At 46.1% G+C, this 22,556-nt stretch overlaps 1 protein-coding gene across 3 annotated transcripts in view; it reads right to left on the bottom strand.

The window, feature by feature from the left end:
- slc25a16 (solute carrier family 25 member 16) overlaps positions 1 to 22,556 on the bottom strand; it is a 386,688-nt gene that overhangs the window by 318,764 nt on the left and 45,368 nt on the right. For 2 of the 3 annotated variants that reach the window (XM_068002782.1, XM_068002781.1), the window contains exon 3: positions 15,753 to 15,845. In XM_068002782.1, coding sequence (XP_067858883.1) covers positions 15,753 to 15,845 — 93 coding nt within the window. Of the gene's footprint in view, positions 1 to 15,752; positions 15,846 to 22,556 lie in introns of those variants that run through there. The other variant, XM_068002783.1, reaches the window with a different exon arrangement.

Raw genomic sequence — 22,556 nt, 5'->3', positions numbered from 1 at the left:
ATGACCTTCCCTCCATCATAAGGTCAGAAATGGGGATGTTCGCTGATGATTGCACAGTGTTCAGTTGCATTCACAACCCCTCAGATAATGAAGCAATCGTGCATTATGCGTCATGCATTAGTGTATAGAACTCTTACTTGGGCAATAGGCCCTACCCTGCCCTTTTGCCCTGATACTGTTTTTCTCACACACTTTAGTGTATCACACTTCCTATTTTTCATCACTCCTGTTCTATTTTTATGTTATTTTGTTACTATTTCCTATATTTTTTTCTGAACCTGAAGTATTCATATTACCATTAACACTTTATGATCTGGACTTCAGATGGTGGTAGGTCTGTGGAATTTGCTGCCCCAGGAAGCTGTGGAAGCTACATCATTAGATAAATTTAAAACAGAAATAGACAGTTTCCTAGAAGTAAAGGGAATTAGGGGTTATGGGGAGCGGGCAGGAAATTGGACATGAAGCTGAGTTCGGATCGGTCAATGCCCTGTGGGTGGCGGAGAGGGCCCAGGGGCTATGTGGCCGGGTCCTGCTCCGACTTCTTGTGTTCTTTAGATTTGTGGTTGGGATCAGATCAGCCATGATCTTATTGAATGGCGGAGCAGGCTCGAGGGGCCGATTGGCCTACTCCTGCTCCAATTTCTTATGTTCTTATGTTCTTATGTTCTCATCCCTTTTTCTTATCTTTAGGCTATTTTCATTTTTATTTTTTATTTCTGCCTGAGCAGAATAGAGGTATATACCCAGCTTTCCCCCACCACCACCTCTCTCAACCCCTCCATTGCCTCGGAATTGTCATGCCGCTTGTCCGAGCAGAAATTTCCTTCAATTAAATACTGTCTTCAGTCCCCGCCACAAACTCCGTTCCCCGACCACCGACTCCATCCCTCTCCCTGACCACTGTCTGAGGCTGAACCAGACCGTTCACAAACTTGGCGTCCTATTTGACCCAGAGATGAGCTTCCGACCACATATAAGCTCCATTGCCATGACCGCCCACTTCCACCTCCGTAACATCACCCGTCTCCGCCCCTACCTCAGCTCCTCTGCTGAAACCCTCATCCATGCCTTTGTTACCTCTAGACTTGACAAGTCCAATGCTCTCCTGGCCGGCTTCCCATCTTCCACCCTCCATAATCTTCAGCTCATCCAAAACTCTGTTGCCTGTATGCTAACTCGCACCAAGTCCTGTTCACCCATCACCCCCTGTGCTCACTGACCTACACTGGCTCCCGGTCCGGCAAAGCCTCGATTTTAAAATTCTCATCCTTGCATTCAAATCCCTCCATGGCCTCACCCCTCACTATCTCTGTAACCTCCTCCATCCCTACAGCCCTTCGAGATCACTGCGCTCCTCCAAATCTGACCTCTTGCGCATCCCCGATTTTAATCGCTCCACCATTGGCTGCCGTGCCTTCAGCTGCCTAGGCCCTAAACTCTGGATTTCCCTCCCTAAACCTCTCCGCCTCTCTACCTCTCTCTTCCTTTAAGACGCTCCTTGAAACTCTTTGACCAAGCTTTTGATCACCTGTCCTAATATTTGCCTCAGTATCAAATTTTGTTTGATAATGCTCCTGTGAAGCACCCTGGGGCATTTTACTATGTTAAAGGCGCTATATAAATGCAAGTTGTTGTTGTTGTATATGATGATATAACACCTCCACATCAGGGCAATAGGGATATAAGACAATATCCTATATAAACCCTACATTGTCAGCAACTGTGGCAGGACTAGAGACAATTAAGTGTTTGAGTGTTTTAAGTTGAGTGTCTAATTGGGGACTGGCCATCTCTAATTATATAGACCCATTACGCAGCAGATCCAGGAGATATGGAGGGTCTGGGTGGATATATTGATGTGCACTCGGCACGACATGGCAGGGCATCTTTAAAGGTTAGTGATCTGCGAGGAAAGTCGGATCCTTAGAGTGAATTAGCCCAGATCTTTACGTTGACTTTCTGCAGATGTTGAAGGATGGTAGATCCCAAGCTGCCAAGTCAAGGATTGTTCTCAGCGTCTAAGGTTGTGTCCGAGGCGGTTCAGGGTCTCAGAAAGGAGAGTAAATGATTGAAAGAATTAAATAAACCCATAAGCAGGAATCAGTAGAAATATTTTACAATGGATACGTAATTGGTTGACTGAGAGAACCCAGAGGGTAGTGATACAGGGATTGTCATCAGCCTGAGGTATGTGTATATTGTTAAGTTTTTAGGATCCTCACTATCCTTCCTCAATGCAGGTTCAAGGATCAGCAAATATTGAGATTTTGAAGAGGTGACTAAAGTAGTGGGCAGGGGAATGTCAATGGATGTTATTTATATGGACTTCCAGAAGGCATTTGATAAGGTCCCACATAAGAGACTGTTAGCTAAGATAGAAGCCCATGGAATCGAGGGAAAAGTACGGACTTGGTTAGGAAACTGGCTGAGCAAAAGGCGACAGAGAGTAGGGATAATGGGAAGGTACTCACATTGGCAGGATGTGACTAGTGGAGTCTCACAGGGATCTGTCTTGGGGCCTCGATTATTCACAATATTTATTAACGACTTAGATGAAGGCATAGAAAGTCTCATATCTAAGTTTGCCGATGACTCAAAGATAGGTGGCATTGTAAGCAGTGTAGATGAAAACATAAAATTACAAAGCGATATTGATAGATTAGGTGAACGGGCAAAATCGTGGCAAATGGAATTCAATGTAGACAAATGTGAGGTCATCCACTTTGGATCAAAAAAGGATAGAACAGGGTACTTTCTAAATGGTAAAAAGTTAAAAACAGTGGATGTCCAAAGGGACTTAGGGGTTCAGGTACATAGATCATTGAAATGTCATGAACAGGTACAGAAAATAATCAAGTAGGCAAATGGAATGTTGGCCTTTATATCTAGAGGACTGGAGTACAAGAGGGCAGAAGTTATGCTGCAGCTATACAAAACCCTGGTTAGACCACACCTGGAGTAGTGTGAGCAGTTCTGGGCACCGCACCTTCGGAAGGACATATTGGCCTTGGAGGGAGTGCAGCGTAGGTTTACTAGAATGATACCCGGACTTCAAGGGTTAAGTTACGAGGAGAGATTACACAAATTGGGGTTGTATTCTCTAGAGTTTAGAAGGTTAAGGGGTGATCTGATCGAAGTTTATAAGATATTAAGGGGAACGGATAGGGTGGATAGAGAGAAACTATTTCCGCTGGTTGGGGATTTTAGGAGTAGGGGGCACAGTCTAAAAATTAGAGCCAGACCTTTCAGGAGCGAGATTAGAAAACATTTCGACACACAAGGGGTTGTAGAAGTTTGGAACTCTCTTCCGCAAACGGCAATTGATACTAGCTCAATTGCTAAATTTAAATCTGAGATAGATAGCTTTTTGGCAATCAAAGGTATTAAGAGATATGGGCCAAAGGCAGGTATATGGAGTTCGATCACAGATCAGCCATGATCTTATCAAATGGCGGAGCAGGCATGAGGGACTGAATGGCCTACTCCTGTTCCTATGTTCCTATGTTGCTATCTGTTTAATAACTTTTATTACATGCAGGGTCCATGAGATTGATGTCACATATACTCACAAAGAACTCATCAGGGTTGGTGTGCTGCTTCTCTCCCCCACTCTCGGGTCCCTGGTCAGACCAGACACAGTCCCTGAAGTACAACAGTGTGGCCTGCACTTCTAGGGTTAATTACTGGCTCCAGTACCTCATTACCTTCTGTATACATGCTGTTAACAGGTCAACTTGTTCAGTGGTTCAATTAGATGCTAACATTCAGTCCACAAGTCAATTAACGTCTTTTAGGTTTATTACACTGGATGTTCCCAATGCACCAGGGCACATTAGGATTCTCTGCAGCCTTTAATCCTTAACTGTTCTGATCTGTATTGAAAAAGGCCCTTATTTCCTATATCTACACTGGAGTCAATATTCCATTCTCACACCCTAACCGCACCTCTCCCCCCATCTCCCACTCACCTTGGCTGCATCTGTGTGTGTCGATGTCCAAAATAACTTAATCCCTACAGTTCTCTAGCTTAATATCTATATCATCCAAATGATGCCAACCACCTTATTCTATTTAATAACTTATACATGCTTGTCTTTACCGTGTACATCAGTCCTCTCTACAGCAGGTATTCCCTCCTTCACCAATATCACCTCTCCTCCTCCTGTCTCAACTATTCTGGCCCTCCTAAATATATTGTAACACAATAGATTTATTTTCCACTCCTGCCCAGATTGTAGGCAAGTTTCTTTTAGTGCTTTTAAATCTCTATCTTCCTGTCACAGAATGGAGATGATCTTCGGTGTCCAGCCGAAAGGGGCCTGGTCCAGCAGAGCAGCTGCCGAAAGCTGGAAGCTGCAGGCCCAAGCCATCACTGAAATGTCACCAGTCAGCTGGTGCCAAAAGGGCACCTTGCTGGTTGGGAGAGGACAGGAAATTAGCTCCTCCTAGCCCCACAAAAATTAATGTCAGAAATGTAATTTGGTCATCTTTTGAGTGGCCTCCAGTGGTCCCTTTAAGAACCCCTAGTTAGACAGCTCAATGCCAGGTAAAAATAAGCGAAACATGTACCTAAATATTACAATCAGGGTCCTAAAGCTGGCACAGGGCCCTGATTTGCATATTTAAGAAACCTCCCATCAGAACCAGGCAGGTGTGCTGCTTGTCCATCCACAGGGTCTCCTGAAAATTGTATCAGGCAGGCCTTGGGCGACAACGGGCCGGCTGAGGTGCCCCCTCCCTCCCCCTCCCCCGGCTGGACACAGCAAAGACCGTGGGTCCCAACAATATCCCGGCTGTAGTGCTGAAGACTTGTGCTCCAGAACTAGCTGCGCCTCTAGCCAAGCTGTTCCAGTACAGCTACAACACTGGCATCCACCCGACAATGTGGAAAATTGCCCAGGTATGTCCTGTCCACAAAAAGCAGGACAAATCCAATCCGGCCAATTACTGTCCTAACAAACTACTCTCAATCATCAGCAAAGTGATGGGAGGAGTCGTCAACAGTGCTATCAAGCGGCACTTACTCATCAATAATCTGCTCCTCAATGCTTAGTTTGGGTTCTGTCAGGATCGCTCAGCTCCACACCTCATTACAACCAGAAGTGAGGTGAAAGTGACTGTCCTTTACATCAAGGCAGCATTTGACCGAGTGTGGCACCAAGGAGCCCTCATTAAACTGAAGTCAATAAAACTCTCCAGTGGCTGGAGTCATACCTAGCACAAAGGAAGATGGTAGTGGTTGTTGGAGGCCAATCATATCAGCCCCAGGACATTGCTGCAGGAGTTCCTCAGGGCAGTGTCCTAGGCCCAACCATCTTCAACTACTTCATCAATGACCTTCCCTCCATCATAAGGTCAGAAATGGGGATGTTCGCTGATGATTGCAGTGTTCAGTTCCATTCGCAACCCCTCAGATAATGAAGTACTCTGTGCCCACATGCAGTAAGACCTGGACAACATCCAGGCTTGGGTTGATAAGTGGCAAGTAACATTCGCGCCAGACAAGTGCCAGGCAATGACCACCTCCCACAAGAGAGAGTCCAACCACCTCCCCTTGACGTTCAACGGCATTACCATCGCCGAAACCCCCACCATCAATATCCTGGGGGTCACCATTGACCAGAAACTCAACCAGACCAGCCACATAAATGCCGTAGCTACAAGAGCAGGTCACAGGCTGGGTATTCTGCGGTGAGTTACTCACCTCCTGACTCCCCAAAGCCTCTTCACCATCTGATAGAATACTCTCCACTTGATGAGTGCAGCTCCAACAACACTCAAGAAGCTCGACACCATCCAGAACAAAGCAGCCCGCTTGATAGGTGAAGGGAATGAATGTTTAAGGTAGTGGATGCACCACCTGAAACATTCACTCCCTTCACCATCTGTACTCCGTGGCTGCAGTGTGTACCATCTACAAGATGCACTGCAGCAACTCACCAAGGCTTCTTCAACAGCACATCCCAAACCCACGAACTCCCCTACCTAGGACAAGGACAGCAATGTAATGGGAACATCATCACCTCCAAGTTCCCCTCCAAGTCACACACCACCCTGACTTGGACATGTCAGTTCCTTAATAGCAGCTGGTTCAAATTTCTGGAACTCCCGACCTAACAATTAAGTACCTTCACCACACGGACAGCAGCGGTTCAAGAAGGCAGCCCACCACTATCTTCTCAAGGGCAATTAGGGATGGGCAATAAATGCCGGCCTTACAAGTAATGTCCACATCCCGAGAATGAATTTTTAAAAAATATGAACACCCTTTAGCCCGTGTGTTGATTTCCCTAATCTTCCCGCCCTTCAATATTCTATCATGGTCCAGACTGTACAGGATAGTGCCCACCCCTCTAACTATTGACCCTCGGTCCAGACTGTACAGGATAGTGCCCACCCCTCGAACTATTGACCCTCGGTCCAGACTGTACAGGACAGTGCCCACCCCTCTAACTATTGACCCTCGGTCCAGACTGTACAGGATAGTGCCCACCCCTCTAACTATTGACCCTCGGTCCAGACTGTACAGGACAGTGCCCACCCCTCGAACTATTGACCCTCGGTCCAGACTGTACAGGATAGTGCCCACCCCTCTAACTATTGACCCTCGGTCCAGACTGTACAGGACAGTGCCCACCCCTCTAACTATTGACCCTCGGTCCAGACTGTACATGACAGTGCCCACCCCTCTAACTATTGACCCTCGGTCCAGACTGTACAGGAGAGTGCCCACCCCTCTAACTATTGACCCTCGGTCCAGACTGTACAGGACAGTGCCCACCCCTCTAACTATTGACCCTCGGTCCAGACTGTACAGGACAGTGCCCACCCCTCAAACTATTGACCCTCGGTCCTGACTGTACAGGACAGTGCCCACCCCTCTAACTATTGACCCTCGGTCCAGACTGTACAGGACAGTGCCCACCCCTCTAACTATTGACCCTCGGTCCAGACTGTACAGGACAGTGCCCACCCCTCTAACTACTGACCCTCGGTCCAGACTGTACAGGACAGTGCCCACCCCTCTAACTATTGACCCTCGGTCCAGACTGTACAGGACAGTGCCCACCCCTCTAACTATTGACCCTCGGTCCAGACTGTACAGGACAGTGCCCACTCCTCTAACTACTGACCCTCGGTCCTGACTGTACAGGATAGTGCCCACCCCTCTAACTACTGGCCCTCGGTCCAGACTGTACAGGACAGTGCCCACTCCTCTAACTACTGACCCTCGGTCCAGACTGTACAGGACAGTGCCCACTCCTCTAACTACTGACCCTCGGTCCAGACTGTACAGGACAGTGCCCACCCCTCTAACTACTGGCCCTCGGTCCAGACTGTACAGGACAGTGCCCACCCCTCTAACTATTGACCCTCGGTCCTGACTGTACAGGAGAGTGCCCACCCCTCTAACTACTGACCCTCGGTCCAGACTGTACAGGACAGTGCCCACCCCTCTAACTACTGACCCTCGGTCCAGACTGTACAGGATAGTGCCCACCCCTCTAACTATTGACCCTCGGTCCAGACTGTACAGGATAGTGCCCACCCCTCTAACTATTGACCCTCGGTCCAGACTGTACAGGACAGTGCCCACCCCTCTAATTATCGCGTCTCCTATTACTACTCCATTCCTCACTGAACTACTAACACTCCAATCATATATTTTTGGTGCCATTGTGATGCATCTCATGGTCCTGCCCCGATCCCTCATCCTCCCCACCTATGCTTCAAACTTGTTAGAGAGGGTAATTTAATCTGTGTGTTCCTGCTCTCTCCTGTCCCTCCTCACTTTCCCTGACCTCCACAGAATCATACAGCACAAAAGGAGGCCATTCGGCCTACTGTGCCTGTGCCAGCTCTCTGAAAGAGCTATCCAATTAGTCCCACACACCTGCTCTTTCCCCAGAGCCCAGCACATATTTATCCAATTCCATTTTGAAAGTTAGTATTGAATCCGCTTTCACCATCCTTTCAGGCAGTGAATTCCAGATCGTAACAACTCTCTGCGTAAAAACATTTCTCATCTCCCTCTTGGCTTTTTTGACAATGATCTTAAATCTGTGGCCTCTGGTTACCGACCCTCCTACCAGTGGAAACAGTTTCTCCTTATTTACTTTATCAAAACCCGTCAGAATTTTGAGCACCTCTGTTAAATCTCCCCTTAATCTTCTCTGCTCTAAGGAGAATAATCCCAGCTTCTCCAGTCTCTCCACATAACTGAAGTCCCTCATCCCTGGTACCATTCTGGTAAATCTCTTCTGCACTTTCTCTAAGGCCTTGACATCATTCCTAAAGTGTGGCTAAGGCCTAACCAGTGTTTTATAAAGGTTCATTATAACTTCCTTGCTTTTGTACTCTATGCCTCTATTTATAAAGCCCAGGAAGCCCATATGCCCATATGCTTTTTCAACATCCTTCTCAACTTGTCCTGCCACCTTCACAGATTTGTGTACGTACACCCCCAGGTCTCTCTGTTCCTGCACTCCTTTTAAAATGGTGGGCAAATTATTAGAATCAATTCTGAGGGACAGGATAAACTGTCACTTAGAAAGGCACGGACTAATCAAGGACAGTCAGCACGGATTTGTTAGGGGGAGGTCGTGTGTGACTAACTTCACTGAATTTTGTGAGGACCCCTCAATTTTTTGTTTAAGTTTAATTGCAATCAACTGTTAAGTTCAATTTTTAAAGTTTAAATTTTTAAGTTTCTGTCAGGCTTCAGCAGAGAGCTGCTGTAGTAAGTTAATTGGTTAGCGAGATTAAACTGGTTCCTGAAGGTGGAGCAGGCCTGACTCACCTGAGTCACAAACTGTAGAAATATAGGGGCCTGTCAGTGCGACAGCACGGAATACAACGGAGCACAGAGTGAACAGCTGAGAGTTTGGTGAGTGTGGGAGTTCGGTGAAGTGGGGGAAGGAGGTGCTGCTTTGCCTTGCTTTTCCGAACTTTTTCCGCAGAGCGGCGGCGGACCTGAGCAGCAGAAGACTGAGAGTGGGGAATAAAAGTAGCAGCTTTTTCCCTTCGTTGAGGGTACTATAACAAGGGGACATAGATTCAAGGTAAAAGGCGGGAGGTTTAGAGGGGATTTGAGAAAGAACTTTTTCACCCAGAGGGTGGTTGGAGTCTGGAACTCACTGCCTGAAAGGGTTGTGGAGGCAGGAACCCTCACAACATTCAAGAAGCATTTGGATGAGCACTTGAAATGCCATAGCATACAAGGCTACGGACCAAATGCTGGAATATGGGATTAGAGTAGACAGGGCTGATGGCCGGCGCGGACACGATGGGCCGAAGGGCCTCTATCTGTGCTGTATAACGCTATGACTATGACTCTAGGTGAGGTGAGGCAGGGGAGTCCGAGAGGTGAACACAGTATAAAAGGAGAGCCCGAGAGCGGGAGGAGAGTCTGAGAGGTGAACGCAGTCTAAGGCAAGTCATGGCAGCACAGCTCGCACCCGTGATATGCTCCTGCTGCACTATGTGGGAAGTCATGGCCACTACCAGTGTCTCTGGCGACCATGTGTGCAGGAAGTGTGGCCAGCTGCAGCTACTGGCTAACCGCATTTCGGAGCTGGAGCTGCGGGTGGATTCACTGTGGAGCATCCGCGATGCTGAGACTATCGTGGATAGCACGTTCAGTGAGGTGGTCACACCGCAGGTAAAGATTACGCAGGCAGAAAGGAAATGGGTGACCGCCAGACAGAGTAAAAGGACTAGGCAGGTAGAGCAGGAGTCCCCTGGGGCCATCTCCCTCTCAAACAGATATACCGCTTTAGATACTGTTGGGGGAGATGGCTTATCAGGGGAAAGCAGCGAAAGCCAAGTTTGTGGCACCACGGGTGGCTCTGCTGCACAGGAGGGGAGGAAGAAGAGTGGCAGGGCTATAGTGATAGGGGATTCAATTGTAAGGGGAACAGATAGGCATTTCTGTGGCCACAAACATGACTCCAGGATGGTATGTTGCCTCCCTGGTGCGATGGTCAAGGATGATGCGGAGCAGCTGCAGGACATTCTGGAGGGGGAGGGTGAACAGCCAGTAGTCGTGGTCCATATTGGTACCAATGACATAGGAAAAAAAAGGGATGAGGTCCTGCAAGGTGAATTTAAGGAGTTAGGAGATAAATTAAAAAGCAGGACTTCAAAGGTAGTGATCTCAGGATTACTACCAGTGCCACGTGCTAGTGAGTATAGGAACAGGAGAATAGACAGGATGAATGCGTGGCTGCAGGGATGGTGTAGGAGGGAGGGATTTAGATTCCTGGGACATTGGGACCGGTTCTGGGGAAGGTGGGACCTGTACAAGCGTGACGGGTTACACCCGAGCAGGACCGGGACCGATGTCCTCGCGGGGGTGTTTGCTAGTGCTGTTGGGGAAGGTTTAAACTAGAGTGGCAGGGGGATGGGAACCTGAGCGGGGAGTCAGAAGAGTAAAGTTGAGAGCAGCAAGAGTGGGGAAGACCCAGGGGAAATTTACAATACAAATAGTACAAACAGTTGTTCAAGAACAAGTGAAAGGGAAAAGCGTCGAGCAGCAGAAAGAAAGTGTACTTCAGACACTACAAATAAAGTGAAAACTAGAAGGCGTAAGGCGATTAACCGAGCATCAAAGCTGAAGGTCAGGCTAGGGTGTGTGTCCCAACTAAGAGTTCTATATACAAATGCACGGAGTATAAGGAATAAATTAAATGAACTACAGGTTCAAATTCAAATTGGAGGGTATGACATGATGGCTATTACTGAGACATGGCTGCAGGATGGTCAGGATTGGGAACTAAATATACCGGGTTATAAGGTCTACAGGAGAGACAGGGAAAATGGAAGAGGGGGAGGAGTAGCCTTAATGATTAGAAATGAAATCAATTCAATGATAAAGGAGGATATAACGAGAGGTAAGCAGCCAACAGAGACCTTATGTGTTGAATTGAGAAATAGGAAAGGATCTAAGACTAAAGTGGGAGTTGTGTATAGGACCCCTGGCAGCAGCTCTGAAGGGCTAGGTTGTATAAATACAGAGATTAGACAAGCGTGTAAGAAAGGCATTGTGGTCTTAATGGGGGACTTTAACCTTCACATAGATTGGGAAAAGCAGACTAGCAACTGTCAGAAAGGTAGTGAATTTCTTGAGTGTGTCCGGGATAGTTTCCTACAGCAGTATGTCCTGGAGGCAACAAGGGGGCAAGCTATACTAGATTTAGTAATGAGTAATGAACCAGATTTAGTTAACGGCTTAACTGTGCGTGAACATCTATCCAATAGCGATCATAACATGATCAAGTTCAAGGTAGTGTTTGAAAGGGAAAATAGTGAATAAGCTGCTAAGATTCTAGATTTGGGTAAGGCCGACTTCAATGGGATGAGACAGAGACTGTCCACAGTAAACTGGGCAAATCTGTTAATGGGTAAAACGACTGATGATCAGTGAGAAATGTTTAAAGAAACATTTAACGTGATACAGAATCAGTTTATACCCGAGGGGCAAGAGCTCTACTTGCCAAAAAAACAGCCAAGGACAACTAAAGAGGTAAGGGACAGTATAAGACATAAGGAAAGGGCATACAAAAAGGCAAAAAATGGCACAGATCCTGGCGAATGGGAAAGATACAAAGATCAACAAAGGGTCACAAAACAGATAGTAAGAGCTACAAAAAGAGAGTATGAAAAGAAACTTGCAAGGGATATCAAAACCAATACGAAGAACTTTTATAGTTACATTAGGAAAAAGAGGGTGGTCAGGAGCAGTGTTGGCCCCTTAAAAACTGAAAGTGGGGATATTGTCATTGACAATGGGGAAATGGCGGACATGTTGAACAATTACTTTGCTTCAGTATTTACAGTAGAAAAAGAGGATAGCATGCCGGAAATCCCAAGAAAACTAATACTGAATCGGGGACAGGGACTCGATAAAATTAACATAAGTAAAGCAACAGTAATGAAGAAAATAATAGCACTAAAGAGTGATAAATCCCCAGGACCAGATGGTTTCCATCCCAGGGTTTAAAGGAAGTAGGTGAGCACATTGCAGATGCCCTAACTATAATCTTTCAAAGTTCTCTAGATTCAGGAACTGTCCCTCTGGATTGGAAAATTGCACATGTCACTCCGCTTTTTAAGAAAGGAGAGAGAGGGAAACCGGGGAATTATAGCCCAGTTAGCCTAACATCTGTTGTGGGGAAAATGCTGGAGTCTATAATTAAGGATAGGGTGACTGAACACCTCGAGAATTTTTAGTTAATCAGAGACAGCCAGCATGGATTTGTGAAAGGTAGGTCATGCCTGACAAACCTGAATGAATTTTTTGAAGAGGTGACTAAAGTAGTGGACAGGGGAATGTCAATGGATGTTATTTATATTGAGTTCCAGAAGGTATTTGATAAAGTCCCACATAAGAGACTGTTAGCTAAGATAGAAGCCCACGGAATCGAGGGAAAAGTACGGACTTGGTTAGGAAGTTGGCTGAGCGAAAGGCGACAGAGAGTAGGGATAATGGGTAGGTACTCACATTGGCAGGATGTGACTAGTGGAGTCTCGCAGGGATCTGTCTTGGGGCCTCAATTATTCACAATATTTATAAACGACTTAGATGAAGGCATAGAAAGTCTCATATCTAAGTTTGGCGATGACACAAAGATTGGTGGCATTGTAAGCAGTGTAGATGAAAACATAAAATTACAAAGTGATATTGATAGATTAGGTAAATGGGCAAAACTGTGGCAAATGGAATTCAATGTAGACAAATGTGAGGTCATCCACTTTGGATCAAAAAAGGATAGAACAGGGTACTTTCTAAATGGTAAAAAGTTAAAAACAGTGGATATCCAAAGGGACCCAGGGGTACAGGTACATAGATCACTGAAGTGTCATGATCAGGTGCAGAAAATAATCAATAAGGCTAATGGAATGCTGGCCTTTATATCTAGAGGACTGGAGTACAAGGGGGCAGAAGTTATGCTGCAGCTATACAAAACCCTGGTTAGACCACACCTGGAGTACTGTGAGCAGTTCTGGGCACCGCACCTTCGGAAGGACATACTGGCCTTGGAGGGAGTGCAGCGTAGGTTTACTAGAATGATACCCGGACTTCAAGGGTTAAGTTACGAGGAGAGATTACACAAATTGATGTTGTATTCTCTAGAGTTTAGAAGGTTAAGAGGTGATCTGATCGAAGTTTATAAGATATTAAGGGGAATGGATAGGGTGGATAGAGAGAAACTATTTCCGCTGGTTGGGGATTCTAGGAGTAGGGGGCACAGTCTAAAAATTAGAGCCAGACCTTTCAGGAGTGAGATTAGAAAACATTTCTACACACAAAGGGTGGTAGAAGTTTGGAACTCTCTTCTGCAAACGGCAATTGATACGAGCTCAATTGCTAAATTTAAATCTGAGATAGATAGCTTTTTGGCAATCAAAGGTATTAAGGGATATGGGCCTAAGGCAGGTATATGGGGTTAATTCACAGATCAGCCATGATCTTATCAAATGGCGCATCAGGCTCGAGGGGCTGAATGGCCTACTCCTGCTCCTATGTTCCTATGTTCCTAGGTGACAAGGAGGATCGATGAGGGTAGTGTGTTTGATGTAGTCTACAGGATTTTAGCAAGGGGCTTTTGACAAGGTCCCACATGGCAGACTGGTCAAAAAAGTAAAGGCCTATGGGATCCAAGGGAATGTGGCAATTTGGATGCAAAATTGGCACAGTGGCAGGAAGCAAAGGGTAATGGTCGACAGGTGTTTTTGCGACTGGAAGGCTGTTTCCAGTGGGGTTCCACAGGGCTCGGTACTAGGTCCTTTGCTTTTTGTGGTATACATTAACGATTTGGACTTAAACGTAGGGGGCATGATTAAGAAATTTGCGGATGACACAAAGATAGGCCGTGTGGTTGATAGTGAGGAGGAAAGCTGTAGACTGCAGGAAGATATCAATGGACTGGTCAGATGGGCAGAAAAGTGGCAAATGGAGTTCAATCCGGAGAAGTGTGAGGTAATGCATTTGGGGAGAGCAAACAAGGCAAAGGAATACACAATAAATGGGAGGATACTGAGAGGTGTAGAGGAAGTGAGAGACCTTGGAGTACATGTCCACAGATCCCTGAAGGTAGCAGGACAGGTAGATAAGGTGGTTAAGAAGGCATATGGAATGCTTTCCTTTATTGGCATAGAATATAAAATCAGGGATGTTATGCTGGAACTGTATAAAACATTAGTTAGGCCACAGCTTGAGTACTGTGTACAGTTCTGGTCACCACATTACAGGAAGGATGTAATTGCACTTGAGAGGGTGCAGAGGAGATTTACGAGGATGTTACCAGGACTGGAGAATTTTAGCTATGATGACAGATTGGATAGGCTGGGGTTGTTTTCCTTGGAACAGAGGAGGCTGAGGGGTGATTTGATTGAGGTGTACAAAATTATGAGGGGCCTAGATAGAGTGGATAGGGAGGACCTATTTCCCTTAGCGGAGGGGTCAATAACCAGGGGGCATAGATTTAAAGTGATTGGTAGAAGGATTAGAGTGGAAATGAGGAAACATTTTCCCACCCCGAGGGTGGTGGAGGTCTGGAACTCACTGCCTGAGAGGGTGGTAGAGGCAGAAACCCTCAACTCATTTAAAAAATGTGCACCTGAAGAGCCATGAGCTTCAGGACTATGGACCAAATGCAGGAAAGTGGGATTAGGCTGGGTGGCTCGTTTCTCAGCCGGCACAGTCACGATGGGCCGAATGGCCTCCTTCTGTGCCGTAAATTTTCTGTGATTCTATGATTTTATGAAAATTGTACCTTTTAGTTTATATTGCCTCTTCTCATTCTTCCTTCCAAAATGAATCACTTCATACTTCTCTGTGTTAAATTTCATCCGCCATATGTCTATGTCCTCCTGAAGTCTATTACTATCCACTGTTTACTACATTTTCGAGTTTCGTGTCATCTGTAAACTTTGAAATTCCCAATTCCATTTTTGAAAGTTACTATTGAATCTGCTCCCACCACCCTTTCAGGCAGTGCATTCCAGATCAAAACAACTCGCTGCATAAAAAAATTCTTCCTCTTAACCCTGCTCTATCTTCCTCTTTACTGCACCATCAGCCCCAGACCCTCCTCAACCTTGCACCCCATGTGTCGAATTGCATTCCACTTTCCCTTCCCCATCTCCGCTATACTTTTGCCTCCAGCACGAGAGCCCTCCTTTGGCACTCGTCCAATTAGCTCACATCACCAGAAGCAAACTGGATCTTGACCAGGGGACTGGGAAATTGTTCAGTGGGGACCATTTTGCAGAAACTGAAACAAACAACAGAAAATTCACCAGAAAATAACGTGAGCACGGTTTGGCACAGCAGATTAAGTCAGTTTACACTGTATTCCCATGGCAATTTGTATATTTCTATCCTACCTGCTGCTTTAGATGTGTGACCATGTTATTCCCGCTTATGCCTGAGGACCAGATCAGGTTACCATTAGCAATATAGGAGTAAGCGGCAGTTCAGGGAGAGGTTATGGGCTGTACTCATTGGGCCCCTTCCTTTACGGAGGAACTCCTTGCTACCTGGTATTTCCCCATTCCAGACAGAGGCTGTGCATCATTTGCATCAAATCCATTAGTGCAATGGTATAATAAGTACTCTTTAACCTCAAACAGGACAGTCTGCATCAGTTGGCACCTGACTGACATATTTCCCAGTCTCTTCTAGTGTGCTCCTATACTCAAAGAAAAATGTACAGCAGACGCAACAGATTTTTGTTGATAGTTACCAAGGTGTTTATAATGACGATTGTGAGCCTGTAGTAAAATCTTCACTCTGTCCAAGGGTGCAATTGTTGATTTTGCACAACATCCTGCAACACCTGTACGAAAAAGAAATTTAAATGAATCTTCACCAACAACAAAAGCTAATTTCCTAGAACATTTAAGTTTAATTACCTGCACCAAATATATATCTAAATTTGGTGTCAGTATAGCACACTCGCTGCTGAGTCAGAAGGTTGGGGGATCAAGCCCCACTCCAGAATTTGAGCACACAAATTTTAGTGCAGTACTGAGGGAGTGCCGCACTGACATTCGGATGTGACGTTAAACCATCTGCCCACTCAGGTGGACATAGAAGATCCCACGATTCGAAGAAAAGCAGGGGAGTTCTCCCGTTGTCATGGCCTACATTTATCCCTCAACCAACACCACTAAAAAACAGATTATCTGGTAATTTATCTCATTGCTGTTTGTGGGACCTTGCAGTGTGCAAACACTCTGTGTTTCCTACATTACAACAGTTACTAGACTTCAAATGTACTTCAACAACAACAACTAGCGCCTTTAATGTAGGAAAACGTCCCAAGGCACTTCACAGGAGCGTAATCAGACTAAAATTGACACTGAGCCAAAGACGGAGATATTAGGATGGGTGACCAAAAGCTCGGTCAAAGAGGTAGATTTTAAGGAGGATCTTAAAGGATGATAGCGAGGGGGAGAGGCAAAGAGGTTTGCTGAGGAAATTCCAGAGCTTAGGGCCTAGATGGCTGAAGGCATGGCTGCCAATGATGGAGCAAAGGGAATGGGGGGTGCATGAGGCCAGAATTGGAGGAACACAGAGATCTTAGAGGGTTGTAGGGATGGCTAGGGAACAGAGGTTGTGGCGAGGGCCAAAGACAATGGCTTCGGTATTCCTTAATGAGAGGAAATTGCGTTTCATCCAGGACTGGATGTCGGACAAGCACTGTGACAACACAGGGGCAGTGGAGGTGGTGGTCAGGTAGAGCTGGGTGTCGTCAGCGTACATGTGGAACTTGACGTTGTATTATCGGATGATGTCACCGAGGGCCAGCATGTAGATGAGAAATAGGAGGGGGCCAAGGATAGATCCTTGGGGAATTCAGAGCTAACGGCGCAGGAGCGGGAAGAGAAGCCATTGCAGGAGAGGGTCACCAGTTTGGTAGGAATAGGGTCGAGAGAGCAGGAGGTGGGTCTCATTGTTAGGGTGAGCTCGGAGAGGGCACAAGGGGAGATAGGAGAAAAATTAGAGAAAGGTGTGTATTCAGGACTAGAGCAGGGGGAACCTTGGCTTGGTGGGCTTGGGGAAGGGAGGGAAGCACAAGAGGCAGCTGAACAGATAATCTCAATCTTCATTAAAAGAAGTCCATGAGTTGGAGGTGAGGGTGGAGGAGGCAGGGGAGAGGGATGTAAGAAAATGGTTTGTAGTGGTGAGGAGAAGCCGGGAGTTATCTTTGCATTCCAGGATGATCCTGGACTGGTGAGCAGTTTTGACAGAGGAGAGCAAGACCTGATAGAGCTTTATGTGATCCAGTCAGATCTGGCGATGCATGGCTAAACCAGTTGTCCGCCACCCTTGCACTTAAGAGAGCAAAGGTGGGGGGTGTACCAGGGGAAACGACCAGAGTGGGAGAGAGTAAGAGGTTTACTTAGGACAAGGGAATCAAAGGCAGAGGTGAGAGAGTGATTGATAGCTGCAAAAGTACCGTGACGAATGGAGTCCAAAGGCTAGACAGTAGGGAGTTTAAAAGTGCCATTGTAAGTGATTTGGGGCTGTTTTTTTCTAGGAGCAGACGCAGAAGGAAGTGGAATTGGGAGGGGAATGTGAGTGGTGACAGATAGAAGGAAGCGATCAGAGAATACTTTGTCTATGATTGAGACGATGGGAATAGAGAGGCCACGTGAGATGGCACGGTCGATGGGGTGGCCGTGAATATAGGTAGGAGAGTTTATACGGTGGGAGAGGTAAAGGAGGGCAGGTTAACTGATATGCAGGTTGAAATCACCGAGGATCAGTAGTTGCTCGGTGCAGACGCTGAGGGAGGAAAGGAGTTTTTAAAATTTATTCTCGGCATGTGGCAGCTTGAGCCTGCAGTTCAGCAACCTTATTTACCACGCTAAACGTATTTACGCACATGCACTCCAATCTCATAGACCTCCTTGTATTTGCCACGAACATACGAATTAAGAGCATGAGTAGGCTATTCGGTCCCTTGAACCTGCCCTACCATTTGATAAGATCATGATTGATCTGATTGTGACCTCAACCCTACTTTCCCGTTTACCTACCATAACCTTTGACTCCCTTGTTAATCAGGAATCTATCTAACTCAGCCTTAAAAATATTCACTGACCCTGCCTCCACCGCCCTCTGGGGAAGGGAGTTCCACAGACTCACGACCCTCTGGGAGAAAAAATTTCTCCTCATCTCTGTCTTAAATGGGAGATCCCTTATTTTTAAACTGTGGCCCCTAGTTCTAGTCTCTCCCACAAGGGGAAACATCCTCTCAGCACCTGCCCCTTCTCGTCTCCACAGGATCTTATATGTTTCATTAAGATCACCTCTCATCTTTCTAAACTCCAGTGTATACAGGCCCAACTTGTCCAACCTTTCCTCATAAGATAACCCCCTCATCCCAGGAATCAATCGAGTGAACCTTCTCTGAACCGCCTCCAAAGCAATTATGTCCTTTCTTAAATAAGGAGACCAAAACTGCACACAGTATTCTAGATGTGGTCTCACCAATGCCCTGTACAACTGTAGCAAAACATCTCTACTTTTATATTCCATTCCCCTTGCAATAAATGACAACATTCCATTTGCCTTCCTAATCACTTGCTGTACCTGCATACTAACTTTTTGTGATTCATGTACTAGGACACCCAGATCCCTCTGTTCCTCAGAGTTCTGCAATTTCTCTCATTTAAATAATATACTGCTTTTCTATTCCTCCTGCCAAAGTGGACAAGTTCACATTTTCCCACATTATACTCCATCTGACAAATTTTTGCCAACTCACTTAACCTATCTATAATCCCTTTGCTGACTCCTTATGTCCTCTTCACAACTTACTTTCCTACCTACCTTTGTGTCATCAGCAAATTTAGCAACCATACATTCAGTCCCTCCATCCAAGTCATTGATATAGATTGTAAATAGTTGAGGCCCAAGCACTGATCCCTGTGGCACTCCACTCGTTACATCTTGCCAACCTGAAAATGACCCATTTATGCCTACTCTCTGTTTCCTGTTAGCTATGCAATCCTTTATCCATGCTAATATGTTACCCCCTACACCATGAGCCCTTATTTTGTGTTGTAGCCTTTGATGTGGCATCTTGTCAAAAGCCTTCTGGAAATCCAAGTACACCACATCCACAGGATCCCCTTTATCCACGTTGCTTGTTACTTCCTCAAAGAACTCTAATAAATTAGTCAAACATGATTTCCCTTTCACAAAGCCGTGTTGACTCTGCCTCATTGCATTGAGATTTTCTAAGTGCCCTGTTATAACCTCCTTACTAATCGATTCTAGCACTTTCCCTATGACAGGTGTTAAGCTAACTGGCCTGTAGTTTCCTGCTTTCTGTCTCCCTCCTTTCTTGAATAGAGGTGTTACATTTGCTATTTTCCAATCTGATGGGATCCTTCCAGAATCTAGAGAATTTTGGAAAATTAATACCAATACATCTACTATCTCTGCAGCCACTTCTTTTAAGACCCTAGGATGAAGTCCGTCAGGACCTGGGGACTTGGCAGCTTTTAGTTCTAATATTTTTTTCAGAATCCGTTCCCTGGTGATTGTAAATGTTTTAAGTTCCTCCCTCCCTTTCACCTCTTGATTCACAATTATTTCTGGCATGTTATTTGTATCCTCTACAGTGAAGACGGACGCAAAATATCTGTTCAATTCATCCGCCATTTCCTTATTCTCCATTATTAATTCCCCAGACTCACTCTCTGGAGGACCAACACTCACTTTACTTACTCTTTTCCTTTTTAAATACCTGTAGAAACTCTTACTATCTGTTTTTATATTTCTAGCCAGCTTTCTCTCGTACTCTAATTTCTCCCTCCTTATTATTCTTTTAGTCATTCTTTGCTGTTTTTTATATTCTGTCCAATCTTCTGACCTGCCACTAATCTTCGCGGAATTGTAAGCTTTTTCTTTCAATTTGATACTATCTTTAACTTCCTTAGTTAGCCACGGATGGTACGTCCTTCCCCGAGAGTCTTTCTTTTTCACTGGAATGTATCTTTGCAGAGTGTTATGAAATATCTCATTAACTATCTGCCATTGCATCTCTACTGACCTATCCATTAACCTAATTTCCCAGTTCACTTTAGCCAGCTCTGTCTTCATGCCCTCATAATTGCCCTTATTTAAGTTTAAAACACTAGTCTTAGACTTACTCTTCTCTCCCTCAAACTGATTGTGAAATTCAATCATATTGTGATCACTGCCCCCTGTCTGATCATTCCTATTTCTGAACTATTCTTTACCCTGGAGCTAATTGTTCTGCACCCTCTCCGTGATGTCCTTTACCCTGGCACCAGGGAGGCAACACACCATGGGGAACTCACGTCAGTATTTGCAGAAATGCCTGTTTATCCCCCCGACTATCAAATCCCCTTTAAGAACTGCATTTCTGGTGACCCCCTGTGCAGCCGAGTCTCCCGTGGTGCCGAGGATTTGCTCCTGATTGCACTCCCCCTGAGGTGTCAACATCCTCACTGGTATTCAACACTCAATACCGGTTAGTGAGTGCCACACTCCCAGGGGACGCCTGCACTGCCTGCCTGTTCCTCCTAGTCTGTCTGGTGGTCACCCACTCCTTCTGAAAGGGATGCATCCCATCCAGACCGGTGACTTATCTACTTTAAGCCCATCCAGTATCTCAACTACCTCCTCTTTTACTGTGACTTTGGCAGCATCTTCTTACTTGGTAAAGACAGATGCAAAGTACTCATTAAGTACCTCAGCCATGCCCACTGCCTCCATGCGTAGATCTCCTTTTTGATGCCTAATAGGCCCCACCCCTGCTCTTACTACCCGTTTACTATTTATAATTTTTTTTTATTCGTTCATGGGATGTGGGCATCACTGGCAAGGCCAGCATTTAATGCCCATCCCTAATTGCCCTTGAGAAGGTGGTGATGAGCTGCCTTCTTGAACCGCTGCAGTCCGTGTGGTGAAGGTTCTCCCACAGTGCTGTTAGGAAGGGAGTTCCAGGATTTTGACCCAGCAATGATGAAGGAACAGCCGATATATTTCCATATCGGGATGGTGTGTGACTTGGAGGGGAACGTGCAGGTGGTGTTGTTCCCATGCACCTGCTGCCCTTGTCCTTCTAGGTGGTAGAGGTCGTGGGTTTGGGAGGTGCTGTCGAAGAAGCCTTGGCGAGTTGCTGCAGTGCATCTTGTAGGTGGTACACACTGCAGCCACAGTGTGCCAGTGGTGAAGGGAGTGAATGTTTAGGGTGGTGGCTGGGGTGCCAATCAAGTGGACTCTTTTGTCCTGGATGGAGTTGAGCTTCTTGAGTGTTACTGGAGCTGCACTCATCCAGGCAAGTGGAGAGTATTCCATCACACTCCTGACTTGAGCTTTGCAGGTGGAGGAGAGGCTTTGGGGAGACAGGAGGTAAGTCACTCACCACAGAATACCCAGCCTCTGACCTGCTCTTGTAGCCACGGCATTTATGTGGTTGGTCCAGTTGAGTTTCTGATCAATGGTGACCCTCAGGATGTTGATGATGGGGAATTTGGCGATGGTAATGCCGTTGAATGTCAAGGGGAGGTGGTTAGATTCTCTCTTGTTGAAGATGGCACTTGTCTGGCGCGAATGTTACTTGCCACTTATCAGCCCAAGCTTGGATGTTGTCCAGTTCTTGCTGCATGTGGGCTCGGACTGCTTCATTATGAGGAGTTGCGAATGAAACTGAACACTGTGCAATCATCAGCGAACATCCCCATTTCTGACCTTATGATGGAGGGAAGGTCATTGATGAAGTAGCTGAAGATGGTTGGGCCTAGGACACTGCCCTGAGGAACTCCTGCAGTAATGTCCTGGGGCTGAGATGATTGGCCTCCAACAACCACAACCATCTTCCTTTGTGCTAGGTATGACTCCAGCCACTGGAAAGTTTTACTGACTTCAGTTTAATGAGGGCTCCTTGGTGCCACACTCGGTCGAATGCTACCTTGATGTAAAGGACAGTCACTCTCACCTCACCTCAGGAATTCAGCTCTTGTGCCCATGTTTGGACCAAGGCTGTAATGAGATCTGGAGCTGAGTGCTCCTGAAGGAATCCAAACTGAGCATTGGTGAGCAGGTTATTGGTGAGTAAGTGCCGCTTGATGGCACTGTTGATGACTCCTCCCATCACTTTGCTGATGATTGAGAGTAAGCTGACAGGACGGTAATTGGCCGGGTTGGATTTGTCCTGCTTTTTGTGGACAGGACATACCTGGGCAATTTTTCACATTGTCGGGTAGATGCCAGTGTTATAGCTGTACTGAAACAGCTTGGCTAGAGGCGCGGCTAGTTCTGGAGCACAGATCTTCAGCACTACAGCAGGGATGTTGCCGGGGCCTGTAGCCATTGCTGTGTCCACTGCACTCAGTCATTTCTTGATATCACGTGAAGTTAATCGAATTGGCTGAAGCCTGGAATCTATAACAATGGCATCTCGGGAGGAGGCCGAGAAAGATCATCCACTCAGCACTTCAGAGTTGTCTTATGCACTTACCTGCTGGACTCCGCCATCATTGAGGATGGAGATGTTCACAAG

This window comes from Heptranchias perlo, chromosome 21 (genome assembly GCF_035084215.1).
Source record: "Heptranchias perlo isolate sHepPer1 chromosome 21, sHepPer1.hap1, whole genome shotgun sequence".
Classification (NCBI taxonomy): domain Eukaryota; kingdom Metazoa; phylum Chordata; class Chondrichthyes; order Hexanchiformes; family Hexanchidae; genus Heptranchias; species Heptranchias perlo.
This window is presented reverse-complemented; position numbering and strand designations above follow the sequence as displayed.